The sequence below is a fragment of the Cyprinodon tularosa genome, unplaced genomic scaffold, assembly GCF_016077235.1.
Source record: "Cyprinodon tularosa strain WSP-4 unplaced genomic scaffold, ASM1607723v1 ctg1245, whole genome shotgun sequence".
Lineage (NCBI taxonomy): Eukaryota > Metazoa > Chordata > Actinopteri > Cyprinodontiformes > Cyprinodontidae > Cyprinodon > Cyprinodon tularosa.
Genome location: NW_024038054.1, coordinates 1 through 22,242, shown reverse-complemented (window position 1 = coordinate 22,242; position 22,242 = coordinate 1). Strand labels below are relative to the sequence as shown.

The following is a 22,242-nucleotide window of genomic DNA, read 5'->3' as shown; positions in this document are numbered from 1 at the left end:
TGTGTGCAGGGTGAGATTAGAGTGTGTGCAGGGTGAGATTAGAGTGTGTGCAGGGTGAGATTAGTGTGTGTGCAGGGTGAGATTAGAGTGTGCAGGGTGAGATTAGTGTGTGTGCAGGGTGAGATTAGAGTGTGTGCAGGGTGAGATTAGTGTGTTTGCAGGGTGAGATTAGTGTGTGTGCAGGGTGAGATTAGAGTGTGTGCAGGGTGAGATTAGAGTGTGTGCAGGGTGAGATTAGAGTGTGTGCAGGGTGAGATTAGTGTGTGTGCAGGGTGAGATTAGAGTGTGCAGAGTGAGATTAGTGTGTGTGCAGGGTGAGATTAGAGTGTGTGCAGGGTGAGATTAGTGTGTTTGCAGGGTGAGATTAGTGTGTGTGCAGGGTGAGATTAGAGTGTGTGCAGGGTGAGAGAGGAGTGTGTGCAGGGTGAGATTAGAGTGTGTGCAGGGTGAGATTAGAGTGTGTGCAGGGTGAGAGAGGAGTGTGTGCAGGGTGAGATTAGAGTGGGTGCAGGGTGAGATTAGAGTGTGTGCAGGGTGAGATTAGAGTGTGTGCAGGGTGAGATTAGAGTGTGTGCAGGGTGAGATTAGAGTGTGTGCAGGGTGAGATTAGAGTGTGTGCAGGGTGAGAGAGGAGTGTGTGCAGGGTGAGAGAGGAGTGTGTGCAGGGTGAGATTAGAGTGTGTGCAGGGTGAGATTAGAGTGTGTGCAGGGTGAGAGAGGAGTGTGTGCAGGGTGAGATTAGAGTGTGTGCAGGGTGAGATTAGAGTGTGTGCAGGGTGAGAGAGGAGTGTGTGCAGGGTGAGATTAGAGTGGGTGCAGGGTGAGATTAGAGTGTGTGCAGGGTGAGAGAGGAGTGTGTGCAGGGTGAGATTAGAGTGGGTGCAGGGTGAGATTAGAGTGTGTGCAGGGTGAGAGAGGAGTGTGTGCAGGGTGAGATTAGTGTGTGTGCAGGGTGAGATTAGAGTGTGTGCAGGGGGAGAGAGGAGTGTGTGCAGGGTGAGAGAGGAGTGTGTGCAGGGTGAGATTAGAGTGTGTGCAGGGTGAGAGAGGAGTGTGTGCAGGGTGAGATTAGTGTGTGTGCAGGGTGAGAGAGGAGTGTGTGCAGGGTGAGAGGGTGAGTCTCTGGTGATTTTCCCCGCCCTCTTCAGACACTGCTTCCTTGATGGCTGGGGGCGTTGCCCTGGCGATGCACTGGGCAGTTTTCACCCCCCTTTGAAAGGCTTTCAGGTTGTTATGGTTTCCACGCGGTTTATGTTTTACATTTTTTATTTTATGAAATCAATCCGTCGTGGGTTATGCATCTTAGGAAGCTTGGAGCCCAGACGGTTTGTTTAAAGCATGTTGGGCCGTAGAACATAGAACGTAGAATGTAGAATGTGCTGAAGGAACATTTAAACGTGGGGTTTGTTGGGCTGAATCTATCTGTGTTTCCCTCCCAGTTTCTGTCTTGGACTGAGTGCATTAAATAAACTCTTGTTTCCTATTGGCTCGTCTCCATGGCTGTCTAATTAAAGCCGCTCCCCAGACGCCTCTAAGCACGGCGGGATGGTTTTCATAGTGGTGCTGATGTCACTCTACTCGGCTCGCTCTGTCCTTCCTTTGTGGATCAAAGAGGCAGAGACCTTTTTTAGGTCTGGAGCCGTTTAGTTAGGCAGCCATAGATGATGACATCACAGACCCGCCCTGTCTTTATAACCAACAAACAGCTGGTTTCACTTTATAACACAAAAAAACAAAGTAAGTAAATAAATCCTTTAAATTTTGAACCAGAGATAAAAAGCAGAAGATGGATCAGGACTCAGCAGATCAAGATTCTGGTGAATTAATATTCACACCCCTTGATTTTGTTCCACTTTATCACATCTCAGTGTTTTTAACTGATGTGTAATTATGGAGGTCAGACGGCTCAGTGAGGGTGGATGGACTGAACCAGAACCAGACTGCTCCTCCTGAAGCCTCTCCAGCGCTCTGCTTTAGGCGGAGAAGTCGTTGGAACCTCCGCCCCCCCCTCCTATGGAGGAGAACCCCCGCCCCAGGCTGCCAGTCCCCGCCTTCAGCGCCATGTTGAAGAGGCAGGTCTGCATCCAGAGCTGCCGGGCACTCAGACCCAGAGCGCGCCCTCTGCTCTTCCACCATGGAAGGCGTGGCAGGGATGGAGGAGATGTCCTCCTTCAGGGTCAGCATCTCCCCACTGCCATGGAACCTGTGAGCAAAGCGCTGCTTCCGGTTTAGGAAGAGCCGGATGGTTTTCCAGAATCAGCAGTTCTGACCCTGATCCAACGTGTCGGTCTCAGCTGGGTGTGTGATGCTCTGTGATGTCATGGCTGCTCTCTGGTTCTGGGAGCATCAGCCAGCTCTGATTGGCTGGTTCAGTCTGCAGCCTCATTGGACAGACTGTCCACCAATGGTAGCCTTCCTCACGGAGCAACTGCCCAAAGCGATAAAAGTTTGATTTCAGGAAGACGTCAAAAGAGGACATTTATTTTCTGTTTTTCTCTTACTGCACTGATTGGATGATAAATTTATTCTTTTGTTCAAATTATAAATATTGAACTGATGCTTCTGGTTCTATTTTCTTTATCTAAATGTCTGATATGTTTAAAATGTTGCTCTGGAACCTGCAGAGTTATGCTGCTTAGATGAACCCTGAATCAAAGGGAAACATTTTTACATGGAGTGGCTTCTGACGGTGCTGACCAATACTCTCTATCCAGTTTATGTCTATGTTAGCTTAGCTTAGCTTAGCCAGTGTCATTCTAGTGTGACAGTAACAGCCAACCCTGTCCCTGTCTCTGTGTCTCCTGCAGTCTTTCAGCAGCAGGCCACCCACTCCGGTCTGCAGCAGCAGAAGGTGAAGCAGGAAGGAGGCGGACCCGTTCCTTGCCAGAACTGTGGGAAACCCTGCAAGGGAGAAGCTCTGCGCGTCCAGAACAAACACTTCCACCTGAAGTGTTTCGTCTGCAAACGTACGTACCTGCAGGGCTCCACGCAAACACATCCTGTGATGCATGACAGGTGGAAGGAGCAGCAATCTCTGCTGGTTATTGGTATCATGTAGGGTTCAGGTGGAAGGAGCAGCAATCTCTGCTGGTTATTGGTATCATGTAGGGTTCAGGTGGAAGGAGCAGCAATCTCTCCTGGTTATTGGTATCATGTAGGGTTCAGGTGGAAGGAGCAGCAATCTCTGCTGGTTTTGGTGTCATGTAGGGTTCAGGTGGAAGGAGCAGCAATCTCTGCTGGTTATTGGTATCATGTAGGGTTCAGGTAGAAGGAGCAGCAATCTCTGCTGGTTATGGTATCATGTAGGGTTCAGGTGGAAGGAGCAGCAATCTCTGCTGGTTATTGGTATCATGTAGGGTTCAGGTAGAAGGAGCAGCAATCTCTGCTGGTTATTGGTATCATGTAGGGTTCAGGTAGAAGGAGCAGCAATCTCTGCTGGTTATGGTATCATGTAGGGTTCAGGTGGAAGGAGCAGCAATCTCTGCAGGTTTTGGTATCATGTAGGGTTCAGGTGGAAGGAGCAGCAATCTCTGCTGGTTATTGGTATCATATAGGGTTCAGGTAGAAGGAGCAGCAATCTCTGCTGGTTATGGTATCATGTAGGGTTCAGGTGGAAGGAGCAGCAATCTCTGCTGGTTTTGGTATCATGTAGGGTTCAGGTGGAAGGAGCAGCAATCTCTGCTGGTTATGGTATCATGTAGGGTTCAGGTAGAAGGAGCAGCAATCTCTGCAGGTTATGGTATCATGTAGGGTTCAGGTGGAAGGAGCAGCAATCTCTGCAGGTTATGGTATCATGTAGGGTTCAGGTAGAAGGAGCAGCAATCTCTGCTGGTTATGGTATCATATAGGGTTCAGGTGGAAGGAGCAGCAATCTCTGCTGGTTTTGGTATCATGTAGGGTTCAGGTGGAAGGAGCAGCAATCTCTGCTGGTTATGGTATCATGTAGGGTTCAGGTAGAAGGAGCAGCAATCTCTGCAGGTTATGGTATCATGTAGGGTTCAGGTAGAAGGAGCAGCAATCTCTGCTGGTTATGGTATCATGTAGGGTTCAGGTAGAAGGAGCAGCAATCTCTGCTGGTTATGGTATCATGTAGGGTTCAGGTAGAAGGAGCAGCAATCTCTGCTGGTTATGGTATCATGTAGGGTTCAGGTAGAAGGAGCAGCAATCTCTGCTGGTTATGGTATCATGTAGGGTTCAGGTAGAAGGAGCAGCAATCTCTGCTGGTTATGGTATCATGCAGGGTTCAGGTGGAAGTAGCAGCAATCTCTGCTGGTTTTGGTATCATGTAGGATTCAGGTAGAAGGAGCAGCAATCTCTGCTGGTTTTGGTATCATGTAGGGTTCAGGTGGAAGGAGCAGCAATCTCTGCAGGTTATGGTATCATGTAGGGTTCAGGTAGAAGGAGCAGCAATCTCTGCAGGTTATGGTATCATGTAGGGTTCAGGTAGAAGGAGCAGCAATCTCTGCTGGTTATGGTATCATGTAGGGTTCAGGTGGAAGGAGCAGCAATCTCTGCTGGTTTTGGTATCATGTAGGGTTCAGGTAGAAGGAGCAGCAATCTCTGCTGGTTTTGGTATCATGTAGGGTTCAGGTGGAAGGAGCAGCAATCTCTGCTGGTTATGGTATCATGTAGGGTTCAGGTAGAAGGAGCAGCAATCTCTGCTGGTTTTGGTATCATGTAGGGTTCAGGTGGAAGGAGCAGCAATCTCTGCAGGTTATGGTATCATGTAGGGTTCAGGTGGAAGGAGCAGCAATCTCTGCTGGTTATGGTATCATGCAGGGTTCAGGTGGAAGGAGCAGCAATCTCTGCAGGTTATGGTTTCATGTAGGGTTCAGTTATAGAGATGTTGATTGTGGTGGTGGGCGTGGCCTCACTGCCTCAGACCGCTCTTGTTTTCAACACAAGGCCGGGTTGCTAAGCAACAGCCGGGGTCTTCTGAGTGACGGCAGCTTCCTGGAATTTATCACCTCCAGGCTGCCGCCCAGCAGACTCTCCTGGCCTTCAGCCACAGAATGAGGCGGCAGGGTTACCCATGATGCATTGCTCCATTCAATGTTATCTGCGTTTAGGCGACAGTTTGAAGATTTGGTTTTAAAATGAAGGTCCAGATGTTTTAATCTGAGCTGATCCAGAATCAATCCCAGACCTGCTCAGGGGAATTGCTCTTTGTATCCTTCATCCTAAGGCTGCTCGTCATCATCAGCTGCTCCACCCTCAGTGGGTCTTTTCTCTTCATGGCTTAGAAAACATTTCTGATTATCTCTATAGATGTCCTGGAGTTTTCTCACATTTAATCCTAATCTCATATAATCTGGAGTGATTATAGTTTTAAAGCTGATTCTCCACATGTGTGAATTTAAGTCTTGTTAAACGATTAACTGCTAAAGATTTTCAGCAGAGCTGAGCTCAGTTTGTCACTAAGGCAACTATTGCTGTTTATGGGCAGATGATTTAATAAACATTTTAAACAATTTAATTAAATATTATAAGCTGCCTGTTTGAGTCGAAAAAACTAAAGTGGTGATATAAAAAAAACGTGAAAATATGCTGGCAGGCGTTGGAGTCAGTGGGAGCCACAAAATACGATGATAATGCCACTCAGTAAGGATTTTATGGGATTCTTTATAAATAAGATTAATCTTAATAAAAATAAGATCATTATCACACCTCTATCCGCGATTGGTTTGTCTCTGGAGGGGGGGGGCAGCATCTGAGGTAGTCATGGAATCTGAACCGGTTTAGACTGCTTTGATCCAGTTGAACTTTCAGAGTTAGCATAATTATTGTCTTCATCTAAAGCTCCAACTTGGATGTTAGATCCAGTTCCAACCAGGTTATTTAAGGAGGTATTCCCTTTGATCAGGTTATTTAAGGAGGTATTCCCTTTGATCTCCTCCTCCATTCTAGATGTGATTAATCTATCTCTGTTACAGGGATATGTACCTAAAGCTTTTAAGGTTGCTGTAATTAAACCTCTGCTTAAGAAACCGTCTCTTGACCCAGATGACTTGGTCAATTATAGACCTATATCCAATCTTCCTTTCTGATCTAAAATTATTGAGAAAGTAGTTGCCAAACAAGTGTTCAATCACTTCCACCTTAATAACTTTTTGAAGAGTCAATGAGTCGATGCAATCAGCTGGTTTTCCTTAGATAGAAAACTTGAATCAATCTGACTGGATGATCTGGTTGATCTGGATCTATAAAGTGACCTGATGTGAATTGGAGCTATAGAAATACACTGCATAGAATTGAAAAGATGCCACCATAATCCCAGAGGAGGCCAGGATTCAGCCAAAATGCCAGAGCTGCTATGAAAAACATCCCATGGCAGCTGCCGCTGCTTTAGTGGAACCAAACGGGATGTCAGGATAGATTTTGAGTAAATAAGTAAAACAAAAAGTACTTTCATTTGATGATGTCATTTTTTAAATGAATGAAAAACAGTTGGACCCAAAGTGCTGTGGGACGTTGGAGGCGTTTTTTCCTGTGCAGCTGAGATTGTTGGATGAAACATTTTATAAGCCTTAGGTCATAAATCTGAACAACTCAACTGAAATAAATGATATCTCAGAACTAGAATGAGTCATTTTGAAGCGATGTCGTCATCCTGATGCACAGAGGGGAGCTTTTCTCCTTGCTTTCCTCATTACCAAACATGGGACCTTCTAATGGAGAAGTCAGGAGAAGCCTGTGAGGTGGTTGCTGTTCCGCTCATTGATCTGTTCGCTTCATCTCTGCTCAGAAAAAGAAGAAAATGAAGAATAGAACCTGTGAGGAAGAACGTTTGCTTTCCTCCATCCTTCCTGCTGGATCCCCTCAGAAACACTTAGAATAGATTGGTTGGAAAAAACAAATTTGGAACAAATTTTGGTCACATTAAGCAATAATTACCCAATATGTTGGTTTTTAGGATGTAGAAGAACCGTTTCCGTCTGTATGTGTGGCTCAGTTAAATGAATGATGCTTGTTATATAAAATATCAGCTGATTTAAGCTGAATTCTGGTGTTTAACTGAAGGACTAGCAGCAGCATCTACTAGTGAAGTTCTATTGAACGTTTTCACCTCTTGGATGCAGTTTGTTTTTTCCAAAGTCTAAAACTTTCCTTTGCAGCATTGGGTGTAGAGCATTGAAGCGGCCATGATGTTTTTATTCTTAGAGCCAGAGGAGGATTTGAGCTCCTGCCCAGAAAGGAAAGCTGTTAGACTGGGATCATCCTGATGGTAACTGGTTTTCCTAAAGCTTTGCGTTTCCTAAATATAGGATGACGTCTCCTGGAAAGCGTCATCCAGGAGACACAATAAAATGTGATTTTATTCCACATGTTCCTGCTCCTCCGTATGATTAAAGGAGGTGGAGGTCAAGTTTCAGTGCCAGCTGCCTGCATCCTGTTAGGTCTGCGTTAGGCCGTACGCTGTGAGGGACGGGGCGCTATCAGCAGCACGCAGCCGCTGGCGAGCAGCTGGGAAACACCCAGCTCTCAGGAGGGGGACGGACGCTGAGAAATGGAAAACATCTGTCCACGCCCAGCGCAGCGCCGACTGCCTGTCTGCGTCCTTCTCCTCAGACGCCAGTAAAGAGCGCACTAACATGGGTGCGGCGTCTTGTTATGTCACCCTTCCTGTTTCTCTGTTGAACTGTGACTTATTTCCAAAGTGGGCGGAGCCTCATGTGTTGCATCAAGCTGTGAATAAAGCGTGTTGGATGCGCAGCAGCTAAACAGGAAGGAAACCAGTCCTGTCTGAGCTCATTTAATCCTCCTGCATCATTAATCATCTTCCTGTTGCTATGGTGACCTCAAAATAAAAATAAAAACCTAAATACCCAGCAGCCAGTGAAGGTAGCCAGGCCTAGGCCCCGCCCACTCCAACGTCCATCCATCATTCAATTCAATTCAATTCAGATAATTTTTTTATAATATAATTATTATTTAAAAACATCTGGGATTATTTGGCCTTAAACTGACCTTTGATCTGTTCTTTGATCTGTTCTTTGATCTGTTTGTTTTCCAAATGTCAGCCGTTCTGCTCACCGTTCCCCCCCCCCCCGGGCCTTCCTGCAGTCTGTGGCTGTGACTTGGCCCAGGGGGGCTTCTTTGTGCGGCAGGGCGAGTACATCTGTACTCGGGACTACCAGGACCTGTACGGGACTCGCTGCTTCAGCTGCCAGGACTTCATTGAGGGGGAGGTGGTGTCAGCGTTAGGAAAGACCTACCATCCTCGCTGCTTCGTCTGCGCCTCATGCAGGTGAGATGATCTGATTGAACTGATTCTACAAAGTTCCTGGAGATGCTGTAGGGTTGAACTGAGGATGGCGGGGGGAGGGTTGATTTTCAGTGGTGTCCAAGTTTACCAGTAATTTATGGATGTATTAAATGACTAGAAGTGGAAGTTACATCAATCCATTTATCATCTTCGGGTTGCGGGGGGTAGCAGCTTCAGCAGGGTTAGGTTACACTAGGCCAGCTGCGAGACGTTAGTCTCTCCAGCGTGTCCTGGGTCTCCCCCTGGGTCTCCCCCTGGGCCTCCTCCCGGTGGGACGTGCCTGGAACACCTCAACTGGCTCCTCTCGATGTGGAGGAGCAGCGGCTCTACTCTGAGTCCCCCCCGGGTGACTGAGCTCCTCCCCCTCTCTAAGGGAGAGCCCAGCCACCCTACAGAGAAAACTCATTTCAGCCCCTTGGATCTGGGATCTCGTTCTTGTTTTCCATTTTGGTGCATGAGCGCAAACAATAGTCGTTTGTTAGAGCTGGGGTTGGGGATGAGGGTTGAATGGTTGTGGTGGGGGCTGGTACTCCCTCATTCCTCAGTTCTTCCAGATCATGACTGGGGGGTGATGCTGAGAGTGGCCTATAATTCAATATGTAGGGCATCAGGGTGGGCATATTCACACCTCTGTTCTATTGGCTCCACCTGGTGATGGGGCTGGACCCTAGGGGTTGGTCATGGCTCGGCCCCCTGGCCTTTGGCTTCGATGTCTTGTCCGTCTGCAGGGATGGGGGAGGCCAGTTCTGGAGATTGGGTGGAGGATCATGGATGGATGGATGGACCTTTTGACCTTCTGTGTGACCTTTTGTGTGACCTTCTGTGTGACCTTCTGACCTTCTGTGTGACCTTCTGACCTTCTGTCTGACCTTCTGACCTTGTGTGTAACCTTCTGACCTTCTGTCTGACCTTCTGACCTTGTGTGTAACCTTCTGACCTTCTGTCTGACCTTCTGACCTTCTGTGTGACCTTCTGACCTTGTGTGTGACCTTCTGACCTTCTGTGTGACCTTCTGACCTCGTGTGTGACCTTCTGACCTTCTGTCTGACCTTCTGACCTTCTGTGTGACCTTCTGACCTCGTGTGTGACCTTCTGACCTTGTGTGTGACCTTCTGACCTCGTGTGTGACCTTCTGTGTGACCTTCTGACCTCGTGTGTGACCTTCTGACCTTGTTTGTGACCTTCTGACCTCGTGTGTGACCTTCTGACCTTGTGTGTGACCTTCTGACCTCGTGTGTTCAGACAGCCGTTCCCAGCTGGTGACAGGGTGACCTTCTGTGTGACCTTCTGTGTGACCTTCTGTGTGACCTTCTGTGTGACCTTCTGACCTTCTGTCTGACCTTCTGACCTTCTGTGTGACCTTCTGACCTCGTCTGTGACCTTCTGTCTGACCTCCTGACCTTGTGTGTGACCTTCTGACCTTGTGTGTAACCTTCTGACCTTGTGTGTAACCTTCTGACCTTCTGTGTAACCTTCTGACCTTGTGTGTAACCTTCTGACCTTCTGTGTGACCTTCTGACCTCGTGTGTGACCTTCTGTCTGACCTTCTGACCTTGTGTGTAACCTTCTGACCTTGTGTGTGACCTCCTGACCTTGTGTGTGACCTTCTGACCTTGTGTGTAACCTTCTGACCTTGTGTGTAACCTTCTGACCTCGTGTGTAACCTTCTGACCTCGTGTGTAACCTTCTGACCTTCTGTGTGACCTTCTGACCTTGTGTGTAACCTTCTGACCTCGTGTGTAACCTTCTGACCTTGTGTGTGACCTTCTGACCTTCTGTCTGACCTTCTGACCTTGTGTGTAACCTTCTGACCTTGTGTGTAACCTTCTGACCTTGTGTGTGACCTCCTGACCTTGTGTGTGACCTTCTGACCTTGTGTGTAACCTTCTGACCTCGTGTGTTCAGACAGCCGTTCCCAGCTGGTGACAGGGTGACCTTCTGTGTGACCTTCTGTGTGACCTTCTGACCTTCTGTCTGACCTTCTGACCTTCTGTGTGACCTTCTGACCTCGTGTGTGACCTTCTGTCTGACCTCCTGACCTTGTGTGTGACCTTCTGACCTTGTGTGTAACCTTCTGACCTTGTGTGTAACCTTCTGACCTTCTGTGTAACCTTCTGACCTTGTGTGTAACCTTCTGACCTTCTGTGTGACCTTCTGACCTCGTGTGTGACCTTCTGTCTGACCTTCTGACCTTGTGTGTGACCTTCTGACCTTCTGTCTGACCTTCTGACCTTGTGTGTAACCTTCTGACCTTGTGTGTGACCTCCTGACCTTGTGTGTGACCTTCTGACCTTGTGTGTAACCTTCTGACCTTGGGTGTGACCTTCTGACCTTCTGTCTGACCTTCTGACCTTGTGTGTAACCTTCTGACCTTGTGTGTAACCTTCTGACCTTGTGTGTAACCTTCTGACCTTGTGTGTGACCTCCTGACCTTGTGTGTGACCTCCTGACCTTGTGTGTAACCTTCTGACCTTGTGTGTAACCTTCTGACCTCGTGTGTTCAGACAGCCGTTCCCAGCTGGTGACAGGGTGACCTTCAATGGGAAGGAGTGTATCTGCCAGAAGTGCAGCCAGCCGCTGCCTGCTAACAGTCCGGCCCCCATCCAGGCGGTCCACAGTCAGTCAGCTCCTGATCCCTCACCTGTTTTCATTCCATACCTTCCTGTTGATGATGTCAGAGGTTAACCTTCTCTTCTTCTCCTGGTTGGATGCTCTGCAGACTGCTGCGGCTGCGGGAAGGAGTTCAGGAATGAACAGTCTCTGGTTGCTCTGGACAAGCACTGGCATCTGGGCTGCTTCAAGTGCAAAGTCTGCAACAAGGTGCTGAATGCTGAGTACATCAGCAAGTAAGTAGCTGTGAACGTTTGGAGATGATCTCTGGTGGCTCTAGTTCAGCCTAAAGCTCTGACCTCATCCTCCATCACATGATCACTGGAGCATACTCCAACTGGCTGTTCTCCTGTGTTCTCCACACAGGGATGGGATCCCCTACTGCGAGATGGATTACCACGCCATGTTTGGAATCCAGTGTGAGAGCTGTAAGAAGTATATCACTGGGAAAGTACTGGAGGTACGTGGCTTTACTGGGAGCAAGTGGTTCTGCTGGCATGGAGTACGTCTCCCACTTCCTGTTTCCTTCACCCAGCACATATTTAAAGTTAGTTTGGGTTTGAATGGTTTGACTTTTATGAAGCAGAGGAAACTCTCAGGTTGTTTTTCATGTTGTTCACTTCAGTGAACCAGTTTATAAACCAGTTTGGCACCAGAACATGAAGATCATTTTAGCCTGTATTCACTGTCCTCCCACAGTGCACTCTATGATGTTCTACATTAATGGTATTTCATATTTAATCATATTTATGCTGTGTTTGGACGACAGCTCAAATGATGGTCAAACTATAAACTCTAAACACATCTGAATAAATTCACCACAACTTCCACTCAGGAGTTATTATTGAAAATGATTAAACTCAAAGTCAAACATGATTCAGTAAAAAAATAGAAAAAATCAACTAATAAGCTACTCTGTACTAATGAACTGGTTAACCATTGAGAAACCTGGGGGTTTACCAGCAGCTAACTTTTTATTAGCCAGGTACTAATGAAAGTGCTGGGTACTAACGAACCGGCCAGGTGGTAACGAAAGGGCCAGATATTAACGAAATGGACCGTTACCAACGAACCAGCTGGGTACTGACAAACCAGCCCGGTAGTAAAGAAAGGGCCAGGTACTAACGAACTGGGTACTAATGAACTGGGTACTAATGAACCAGCCAGGTACTTAGGGACCGGCTGGGTACTAACGGACCAGACAGTTACTAACGAACCAGCTGGGTACTAATGGACCGGTACTATCAAACCGGACAGGTACTAACGAACCAGCTGGGTACTAACGGACCCGGTACTAACAAACCGGCTCGGTACTAATGGACAAGCTGGGTACTAATGAACCGACTGGGTACCAACGAACCAGCTAATGAACCGACAGGGTACTAATGAACTGACCAGGTACTAACGAACCAGCTGGGTAATAATAAACCGACAGGGTACTAACGAACCGACTGGGTACCAACGAACCGACCGGGTACCAAGGAACCAGCTGGGTACTAACGAACCGGCTAATGAACCGACAGGGTACTAACGAACCAGCTGGGTACCAACGAACCGACCGGGTAGCAACGAACCAGCTGGGTACTAACGAACCGGCTAATGAACCGACAGGGTACTAACGAACCAGCTGGGTACTAACGAACCAGCTGGGTACTAACGAACCAGCTGGGTACTAACGAACCGGCTAATGAACCGACAGGGTACTAACGAACCAGCTGGGTACTAACGAACCGACCAGGTACCAACGAACCGACCGGGTACTAACGAACCAGCTGGGTACTAACGAACCAGCTGGGTACCAACGAACCGACCGGGTACTAACGAACCGACTGGGTACTAACGAACCAGCTGGGTACTAACGAACCAGCTGGGTACTAACGAACCAGCTGGGTACTAATGAACCAACCAGGTACCAACGAACCGACTGGGTACTAACGAACCAGCTGGGTACCAACGAACCGACCGGGTACTAACGAACCAGCTGGGTACTAAAGAACCGACCGGGTACTAACGAACCAGCTGGGTACTAACGAACCAGCTGGGTACTAACGAACCAGCTGGGTACTAAAGAACCGACCGGATACTAACGAACCAGCTGGGTACTAACGAACCAGCTGGGTACTAACAAACTAGCTGGGTACTAACGAACCAGCTGGGTACTAAAGAACCGACCGGATACTAACGAACCATCTGGGTACTAACGAACCAGCTGGGTACTAACAAACTAGCTGGGTACTAACGAACCAGCTGGGTACTAAAGAACCGACCGGATACTAACGAACCAGCTGGGTACTAACGAACCAGCTGGGTACTAACGAACCAGCTGGGTACTAACGAACCAGCTGGGTACTAACAAACTAGCTGGGTACTAACGAACCAGCTGGGTACTAAAGAACCGACCGGATACTAACGAACCAGCTGGGTACTAACGAACCAGCTGGGTACTAACAAACTAGCTGGGTACTAACGAACCAGCTGGGTACTAACGAACCAGCTGGGTACTAACGAACCAGCTGGGTACTAACGAACCAGCTGGGTACTAACGAACCAGCTGGGTACTAACGAACCAGCTGGGTACTAACGAACCGGTTAGTTGCAGGGAAACCCTCAGGTTTCTCCTCGGCTAACCAGTTTGTTGTAGTGATTGAGGGATTTAATGGTTTAGGGCAAACATTCATAGTGAGCTTGTATGATCTTTGAGAACAGCAACTTGTAAACAGAGTGTGCACGAGGACGAATGGGCTCGTGCACGCTCTCACACGCATTATTAAAAGTAGAGTGGGGGGGGTATAACATTATAACAACCAGAATGTTTGATGAGCATGAAGCTGATTCTTTTGCAATTTTTTGTTAAATTATGAAATGACTACTTTCTTTTTAAATGGCGCCATCTAATGGTCGCTGTCCACACATGTAGTGCTGAAAAGCCCAAATGAGCTGCTTCCTTTTGCTTTTTTTATTCAAGTTATTTATTAAAAATGACAATAGCTGGTAGGAAACTAAAGCTCTGTCAGGTTTTCAATCAGTTCTTTTTTCTTTTTCTGAAAACTTCTGCTAGAAAATGAACCATGGTGGTTTTGTTTTTATTAATGAATAAAAGAAAACAAGTAAAGATTCTTGATTAATGATGTAACTTTGTTTAGTGCTTCCTGGTTTGTGGAAAGTTGAGGTGAAAATCATTTCTGAGGGACTTTGATTGCTTGTCCAGTCAGAATGCTCCAGATGTCAGAAGATCCTCCAAGCTGAGTGAAGGTCCTTCCTCTTCTCTTCCTCCATCATAGCCGCCATCGCTGCCCTCTGCCCAGTAGATCCACTCTGCTCACCAGTAGATCCACTCTGCCCAGTAGATCCACTCTGCTCACCAGTAGATCCACTCTGCTCACCAGTAGATCCACTCTGCCCAGTAGATCCACTCTGCCCTCCAGACTCTTGTCATTGGTGCCTTGTGAAATTATTTATCTATTATTTATTGCTCTTTATCAGTGGATCCTAAATGTTCATGTGGTCCCATCTGATCTGTCCTACTGGTTTAAATGGTTCTGATGGTGTCACAGTCGTGTTCTTGTATCTCGGACCTCGTGTCTGAGGAGAACAGAGTGCTTTCTGTCAGCTTCTACTCATCCTGATGGCTCAGCCCAGCAGGACTTGGTGGTGGTTCCATGTTTAAAGTCCTTCCATGGTCAACATCCTCCGTCCATCATTCAGACCAGATAGAAGCTCCTCCCACGGCCCCTGGTCCGCTGCTCCAGCCTTGTTTTCAACCTGGACCTCATTATCTCTCTGCTTGTTATTGTGTGTGCATTGGCAACTGGGCGTTCTGGAGTTTTCCCAGTTCCAGACCAGTGAGTTCATTCCAACAGCTTCTATCCCTCAGAGAGCAGGAGCTTTTCCAGGAGGGACAGAACTTTGCTGGGCTAACCCTGCAGCCTCTTCCTCTCTGGAACCGCTGCAGGTTTTCCTGCAGATCAGGGTTAGGGTCATTTTATTCCCATAATCCTGAGAAAATGTTTAACAGATGAGTCATGATGAACGGAAGGTCACATAGATGAGCTTCCACTGCGCCAGTAAGACTAGAGCTCCACCTAGTGGCTGATTGGTCTTCCATCACATCTCCTCCTGACCAGCCAAAGGTCTCCCCCCGAAGGAGGTGTTGGAGGTTCTGTCATTATTACCAGGTTCAGTTCAATGGAACACCCAGAGTCTCTGCAGGTCTGCTTAGATGAACATGTTTTCACGTCCCTGGAGGATTTTCCACGCCATGGTTCCCCCCTGTGGACGAAAGCTGTAATATTTTGCTTGAAGGGGGACAGAGCTGCAGTTGGATTGAACCACATTGGCTGTGGAAGATGAAGATTGATCGATGAGCTCATCAGTCTAACAGTCATGAAAAAATGTCCCATGATGATGATGTGGAAAATAAGAAGCAGTTTTCCTTTATATGAAGGTTGAAGAGTTCCTAGGCGTAGGTTGAAGGTCCCACCAGTAGCTCCCACTCTGACAGGGTTCCATGCTCTGGTCCACAGGCTGGAGAGAAGCACTACCATCCTTCCTGCGCGCGCTGCGCCCGCTGCGAGCAGATGTTTGGAGAAGGAGAAGAAATGTATCTGCAGGGTGAGTCTGAGCAGCTTCACTGTTTCTTTGCTTTAAACCCCCGCCCCCCCAAACCTCCCCCCCAGGAGCGCTAAACACGGTCAAAGATTCAACGAAGGACGTCTCAAATTCAGCGATGATCCCATCAGAACCGACTCTGAGAGTCCAGGAGTAACTCTGCCTCTGTTTGTGTACACAGGATCGTCGATCTGGCATCCGCCGTGCAGACAGGCAGCCAAGCAGGAGGAGAAGACCAAGGTGGGTATAGACCTCCTCACCTAGATGCTGGAGCTCTGGGCTGATATATTCTCCCAACATCACAGGTTTTAGTTGAGCAACATTTTCTGTTTTGAAAAGTCGATAAATGATATGAGAAAAATGTTAGATATTCACAAACTAGAGCTGCAGACATGACGATGATGCACACCATTACAGACAGAAACCAACCGTCTAGATCTGCCCGCTAATGTTTGATGGAGACTGCTATCTGCTTTTCCAGCTCCGATGTTCACTTCAAAAATGAAAAACAGAACAAGCATTTCAGCGGCGGCTAGCTCAGGCGGTTAGTCACCCGTCCTCCAAACAGGAAGTCTGGGTTCGGATCTCACCTGCCTGGGGGGGTCCTTAGGCAAGACCCTTCACGCTGATGCTGCTTTGGTGAGTGGCAGCCTAGTGGTTATCCAGAGTTCAAGCCTCACGCCCACAGACCTCCACTCTGGGTCCCTGAGCCAGACCCTTAACCCCACCCTGCTCCCCGGGCGCCGCACAATGGCCGCCCACTGCTTCACAAGGGGAGGGGTTAAATGCAGAGAGGGAATGTTGCTCTGTTCTTGTGACAGTAGAATGAAAATAAAAGCTGGAAAGAACAAGAAAAGGAAACATTCTAATCAGATAGATGTAGTGTTATGCTGCGTTCACACCAAAGGCGTTCTGGGCATCAGAAACATGCAGCTGCTTTGATGCTTCAATACACTCTATGTTCGTCTCATCACGTTCGGCGCTCTCGATGGATGCTCGGCTCTGAATGCTCGGCTCTGAATGTTCGGCTCTGAATGTTCGGCTCTGAATGTTCAGCTCTGAATGCTCGGCTCTGGATGCTCGGCTCTGAATGCTCGGCTCTGAATGTTCGGCTCTGAATGTTCGGCTCTGAATGTTCAGCTCTGAATGCTCGGCTCTGAATGTTCGGCTCTGGATGCTCCGCTCTGGATGCTCAGCTCTGGATGCTCGGCTCTGGAGGCTCGGCTCTGGATGCTCCGCTCTGGATGCTCAGCTCTGGATGCTCGGCTCTGGATGCTCGGCTCTGAATGTTCGGCTCTGGATGCTCGGCTCTGAATGTTCGGCTCTGGATGCTCGGCTCTGAATGTTCGGCTCTGGATGCTCGGCTCTGAATGTTCGGCTCTGGATGTTCGGCTCTGGATGCTCCGCTCTGAATGTTCGGCTCTGGATGCTCCGCTCTGAATGTTCGGCTCTGAATGCTCAGCTCTGAATGTTCGGCTCTGAATGCTCGGCTCTGAATGCTCGGCTCTGAATGCTCGGCTCTGAATGTTCGGCTCTGGATGCTCGGCTCTGAATGTTCGGCTCTGGATGCTCAGCTCTGAATGTTCGGCTCTGAATGCTTGGCTTTGAATGCTCAGCTCTGAATGTTCGGCTCTGGATGCTCAGCTCTGAATGTTCGGCTCTGAATGCTTGGCTTTGAATGCTCAGCTCTGAATGTTCGACTCTGGATGCTAGGCTTTGGATGTCTTTATTGCTCACCTCTAAATGCTTGGCTCTGGATGCTCAGCTCTGGATGCTTGGCTCTGGATGCCCTGAATGCTCAACTCCGAATGCTCGGCTCTGGATGCTCGGCTCTGGATGCTCGGCTCTGGATGCTCGGCTCTGGATGCTCGGCTCTGAATGCTCAGCTCTGGATGCTCTGCTCTGAATGCTCGGCTCTGGATGCTCAGCTCTGAATGCTCAGCTCTGGATGCTCTGCTCTGAATGCTCGGCTCTGAATGCTCAGCTCTGGATGCTCAGCTCTGGATGCTCGGTTCTGGATGCTGTGCTCTGGATGATCAGCTCTGAATGCTCAGCTCTGGATGTTCAGCTCTGAATGCTCGGCTCTGGATGCTCAGCTCTGGATGCTCGGTTCTGGATGCTGTGCTCTGGATGCTCAGCTCTGAATGCTCAGCTCTGGATGCTCTGCTCTGAATGCTCGGCTCTGAATGCTCAGCTCTGGATGCTCTACTCTGAATGCTCAGCTCTGGATGCTTGGTTCTGGATGCTGTGCTCTGGATGATCCGCTCTGAATGCTCAGCTCTGGATGTTCGGCTCTGAATGCTCGGCTCTGGATGCTCAGCTCTGGATGCTCGGTTCTGGATGCTGTGCTCTGGATGCTCAGCTCTGAATGCTCAGCTCTGGATGCTCTGCTCTGAATGCTCGGCTCTGAATGCTCAGCTCTGGATGCTCTACTCTGAATGCTCAGCTCTGGATGCTTGGTTCTGGATGCTGTGCTCTGGATGATCCGCTCTGAATGCTCAGCTCTGGATGTTCGGCTCTGAATGCTCGGCTTTGGATGCTCAGCTCTGAATGCTCAGCTCTGGATGCTCGGTTCTGGATGCTGTGCTCTGGATGCTCAGCTCTGAATGCTCAGCTCTGGACGTTCGCTTCTCAATGCTCGGCTCTGGATGCTTGACTTTCTGTTTGAATGATGCTCCAGCAGCTAAAGTTCAATTTTCTGAACTCCATTGTTGAACACTGGGACAGGCAGCTGGACCCCTCCATGCCGCTGCCCAATAGACTTTGCACTTAGCTTTGACGCCCAGAATGCACCCTGTGTGAATGCAGCTTTAGGCCTGATATGAATCTGCAGGTAGAAAACTGTGTTTTGGGACATCAACAGATAAATCACTGAACCTAATGTGTTTGCTGCTCCTGATAAGGATAAACCTCACAGTCTATTTTATTTTAACAGTTTCACTGATAATTTCCAGTGGTGCTTCACTTTTACAGTCTGTGTGTGTATTTGCTGCTGTCACAGGGGGTGGAGCTTAGTAACGCCATGATAAAAACCTGACAGAAAACATTACCACCTTGTTCTAGGTAATTACTAACCTGCTAAACTGACCTTAATAAAACATGGCTGCTCAGTGGAGGTCAGGCTGAAAAGATTCCTCTGCATCCTCTAAAGCTAACAGTTGAGTCTGATTGCCCCCCCCCCAAGCAGAACGCCTCAGTAAAATGATGCAGTAAATGAGTTTGTTTAAGGGCAGCTAACCGTCCTGAAGCTGATGTGATGTGTGCAGCAGGGCCTTCTGAGGCCAGATAGTCAGGTATATAGATAAAGGTATAAAGATCAGAGTAAATGGTTAAAGTCCAACTCACTATGGTGGCATGTAGAGATGGAACCGCTTCCTTACCGTGGAGCTCAGGGGTGTTTTTCTGGTGGACGTCACAATGAAAGCAGAGTCACCATCACTGAGGCAGATGGCGGAAAGGCTTCCATAAGGTTTGGCTTTGGTCGGTGTTTTCTTGTTGCTTAGTGAGAGCAGTCTTTCCTGAGGAACATCCTGATGATGTTGCATCAGTAGCTCAACATCATCAGCAAACATGTGACCTTAGCTTCCCTCAGCACCCTGTCATCCATCTCTTTTTCTGTTTTCCTCATCATGACCCGTGGTTCTCAGAAGCAGGTCCGGATACAGCTCATTGATCAGCAGGTCTGTCCCTACCCCCCCACTGTCCTTTGCTGCATGGGTTGATTTTTTGGTTCTAACGGTTTGACAATGCTGGGTTTGTTGCTCTGCCATGCACTGTGCATGAACACAGGACCAGTGCTAAGCTTTTAGGATGACAGCTGATGAAGCTGCCATCTATAGAGAACAGAACTGACACAACCTGCAGTGGGTGAGTGTTCTCTGGACGGTTCTCGGTTATTCTCAGTTCTGGGTTCACCATCGTAAACATCAGCTGTTGCAGAACTTTGACTCTCCATCTTCCAGCTTGTGAGCCTCAAAGACTGTGACACACTTTTCCTATAAATTAAAAATGGAAGGAATGCGGATTAATTTGCAAACTGGGTATATTTTAGAGCCCATTGTGATTAAAGACATGATAAAAGATGCCTGTGTCCCAGAATGGGCGTCTAAGGGTTGGAGCAGAAGTGATGCTCAGAGGAAAGTCTGGACTCATTCATGAGCAGCTCAGGTAGACGGCAGGTTGAGCAAACACAACATTTATCTGATGAAACGGTGAGAATATTGCTGCTTGGCTGCAGGAACACCGAGACAGCAGACAGCTCTAGAATCTAAGCTAACAGGTTAGCCTACGGCTACTATGCTACGGCTACTACGGCTACTATGGCTACTATAGCTACTATGGCTACTACGGCTACTATGGCTACCAGGACCAGAAAATTGATTATCTGGTTCTGGTTACAATAATTATTGAAAAAGGATCATGTTGATTTCATCCCTAGAAACCGACAGAGACCAGATCATAGAGATACTGATTCATGATGTTACAGAGTAGAAACAGAGCAGGTAGAGATGTCTAGGTAGAAACAGAGCAGGTAGAGATGTTTGGGTAGAAACAGAACAGGTAGAGATGTCTGGGTAGAAACAGAACAGGTAGAGATGTCTGGGTAGAAACAGAGCAGGTAGAGATGTCTGGGTAGAAACCGAACAGGTAGAGATGTCTGGGTAGAAACAGAACAGGTAGAGATGTCTGGGTAGAAACAGAGCAGGTAGAGATGTCAGTGTAGAAACGAAACAGGTAGAGATGTCTGGGTAGAAACAGAACAGGTAGAGATGTCTGGGTAGAAACAGAACAGGTAGAGATGTCTGGGTAGAAACAGAGCAGGTAGAGATGTCAGTGTAGAAACAGAACAGGTAGAGATGTCTGGGTAGAAACAGCAGGTAGAGATGTCAGTGTAGAAACAGAACAGGTAGAAATGTCTGGGTAGAAACGGAACATGTAGAGATGTCTGGGTAGAAACAGAGCAGGTAGAGATGTCAGTGTAGAAACAGAACAGGTAGAGATGTCTGGGTAGAAACAGAACAGGTAGAGATGTCTGGGTAGAAACAGAGCAGGTAGAGATGTCTGGGTAGAAACAGAACAGGTAGAGATGTCGGTGTAGAAACAGAACAGGTAGAGATGTCTGGGTAGAAACAGAACAGGTAGAGATGTCTGGGTAGAAACAGAACAGGTAGAGATGTCTGAGTAGAAACAGAACAGGTAGAGATGTCTGGGTAGAAACAGAACAGGTAGAGATGTCTGGGTAGAAACAGAGCAGGTAGAGATGTCTGGGTAGAAACAGAACAGGTAGAGATGTCGGTGTAGAAACAGAACAGGTAGAGATGTCTGGGTAGAAACAGAACAGGTAGAGATGTCTGGGTAGAAACAGAACAGGTAGAGATGTCTGGGTAGAAACAGAGCAGGTAGAGATGTCAGTGTAGAAACAGAACAGGTAGAGATGTCTGGGTAGAAACAGCAGGTAGAGATGTCAGTGTAGAAACAGAACAGGTAGAAATGTCTGGGTAGAAACGGAACATGTAGAGATGTCTGGGTAGAAACAGAGCAGGTAGAGATGTCAGTGTAGAAACAGAACAGGTAGAGATGTCTGGGTAGAAACAGAACAGGTAGAGATGTCTGGGTAGAAACAGAGCAGGTAGAGATGTCTGGGTAGAAACAGAACAGGTAGAGATGTCGGTGTAGAAACAGAACAGGTAGAGATGTCTGAGTAGAAATGGAACAGGTAGAACCATATTTTAAATTGGTAAAACAGATTCAGATCAAGTCACCGACTACTTTTCCTCAGAAGCAGAAGCTTCTGCTGTAACATAACCACTCTAAACCTGAGCGGGTTTGTCTATTCCAGAACCGGTTCCTCTAAACCTGAACGGTTTCCTCTAATCCAGAACCTGTTCCTCTAAACCTGAACAGGTTCCTCTAAACCTGAACGGGTTGGTCTAATCCAGAACCGGTTCCTCTAAACCTGAACGGATTCCTCTAATTCAGAACGGGTTCGTCTAATCCAGAACCGGTTCCTCTAATCCAGAACCTGTTCCTCTAAACCTGAACAGGTTCCTCTAAACCTGAACGGGTTCCTCTAATCCAGAACCGGTTCCTCTAAACCTGAACGGATTCCTCTAATCCAGAACGGGTTCCTCTAATCCAGAACCTGTTCCTGTAAACCTGAATGGATTTCTCTAATCCAGAACGGGTTCCTCTAATCCAGAACCTGTTCCTCTAAACCTGAACAGATTCCTCTAATCCAGAACGGGTTCCTCTAATCCAGACGGGTTCCTCTAATCCAGACGGGTTCCTCTAATCCAGAATGGGTTCCTCTAATCCAGACGGGTCCCTCTAATCCAGACAGGTTCCTCTAATCCAGAATGGGTTCCTCTAATCCAGAACGGGTTCCTCTAATCCAGAACCTGTTCCTCTAAACCTGAACAGATTCCTTTAATCCAGAACGGGTTCCTCTAATCAAGACGGGTTCCTCTAATCCAGACGGGTTCCTCTAATCCAGAATGGGTTCCTCTAATCCAGACGGGTTCCTCTAATCCAGACTAACCGTTTGGGCTCCAGCCGTGTGCTTTTGGATGTGGAAGCCTAAAGGGGGGATGGTTTAGTAGCCGTTGGAGTTCTGAAGGGAACCGTTGGACCTGTGCTCGGTTTAACACTTGGTGGTCTGTGTTTCAGGTAACTCGGACCTCCTCTGAGAGCATCACTTCAGTTCCTGCATCCAGTGCTTCTGGCTCGCCCAGCAGAGTCATCTATGTATGCCTCCTCTG

General features: G+C 48.0%; 1 protein-coding gene across 1 annotated transcript in view; it reads left to right on the top strand.

Moving 5' to 3' along the window:
* LOC119777548 (actin-binding LIM protein 2-like) overlaps window positions 1-22,232 on the top strand; it is a gene marked incomplete at its 3' end in the record, with an annotated part of 47,458 nt that extends 25,226 nt beyond the window's left edge. Inside the window, exons 2-10 of the mRNA XM_038276452.1 lie at window positions 2,808-2,966; window positions 8,065-8,248; window positions 10,771-10,883; window positions 10,986-11,112; window positions 11,243-11,336; window positions 15,400-15,487; window positions 15,666-15,724; window positions 19,132-19,164; window positions 22,151-22,232. Coding sequence (XP_038132380.1) covers window positions 2,808-2,966; window positions 8,065-8,248; window positions 10,771-10,883; window positions 10,986-11,112; window positions 11,243-11,336; window positions 15,400-15,487; window positions 15,666-15,724; window positions 19,132-19,164; window positions 22,151-22,232 — 939 coding nt within the window. The remainder of the gene's footprint in view (window positions 1-2,807; window positions 2,967-8,064; window positions 8,249-10,770; window positions 10,884-10,985; window positions 11,113-11,242; window positions 11,337-15,399; window positions 15,488-15,665; window positions 15,725-19,131; window positions 19,165-22,150) is intronic.
* Between the last annotated feature and the right edge of the window lie 10 nt (window positions 22,233-22,242).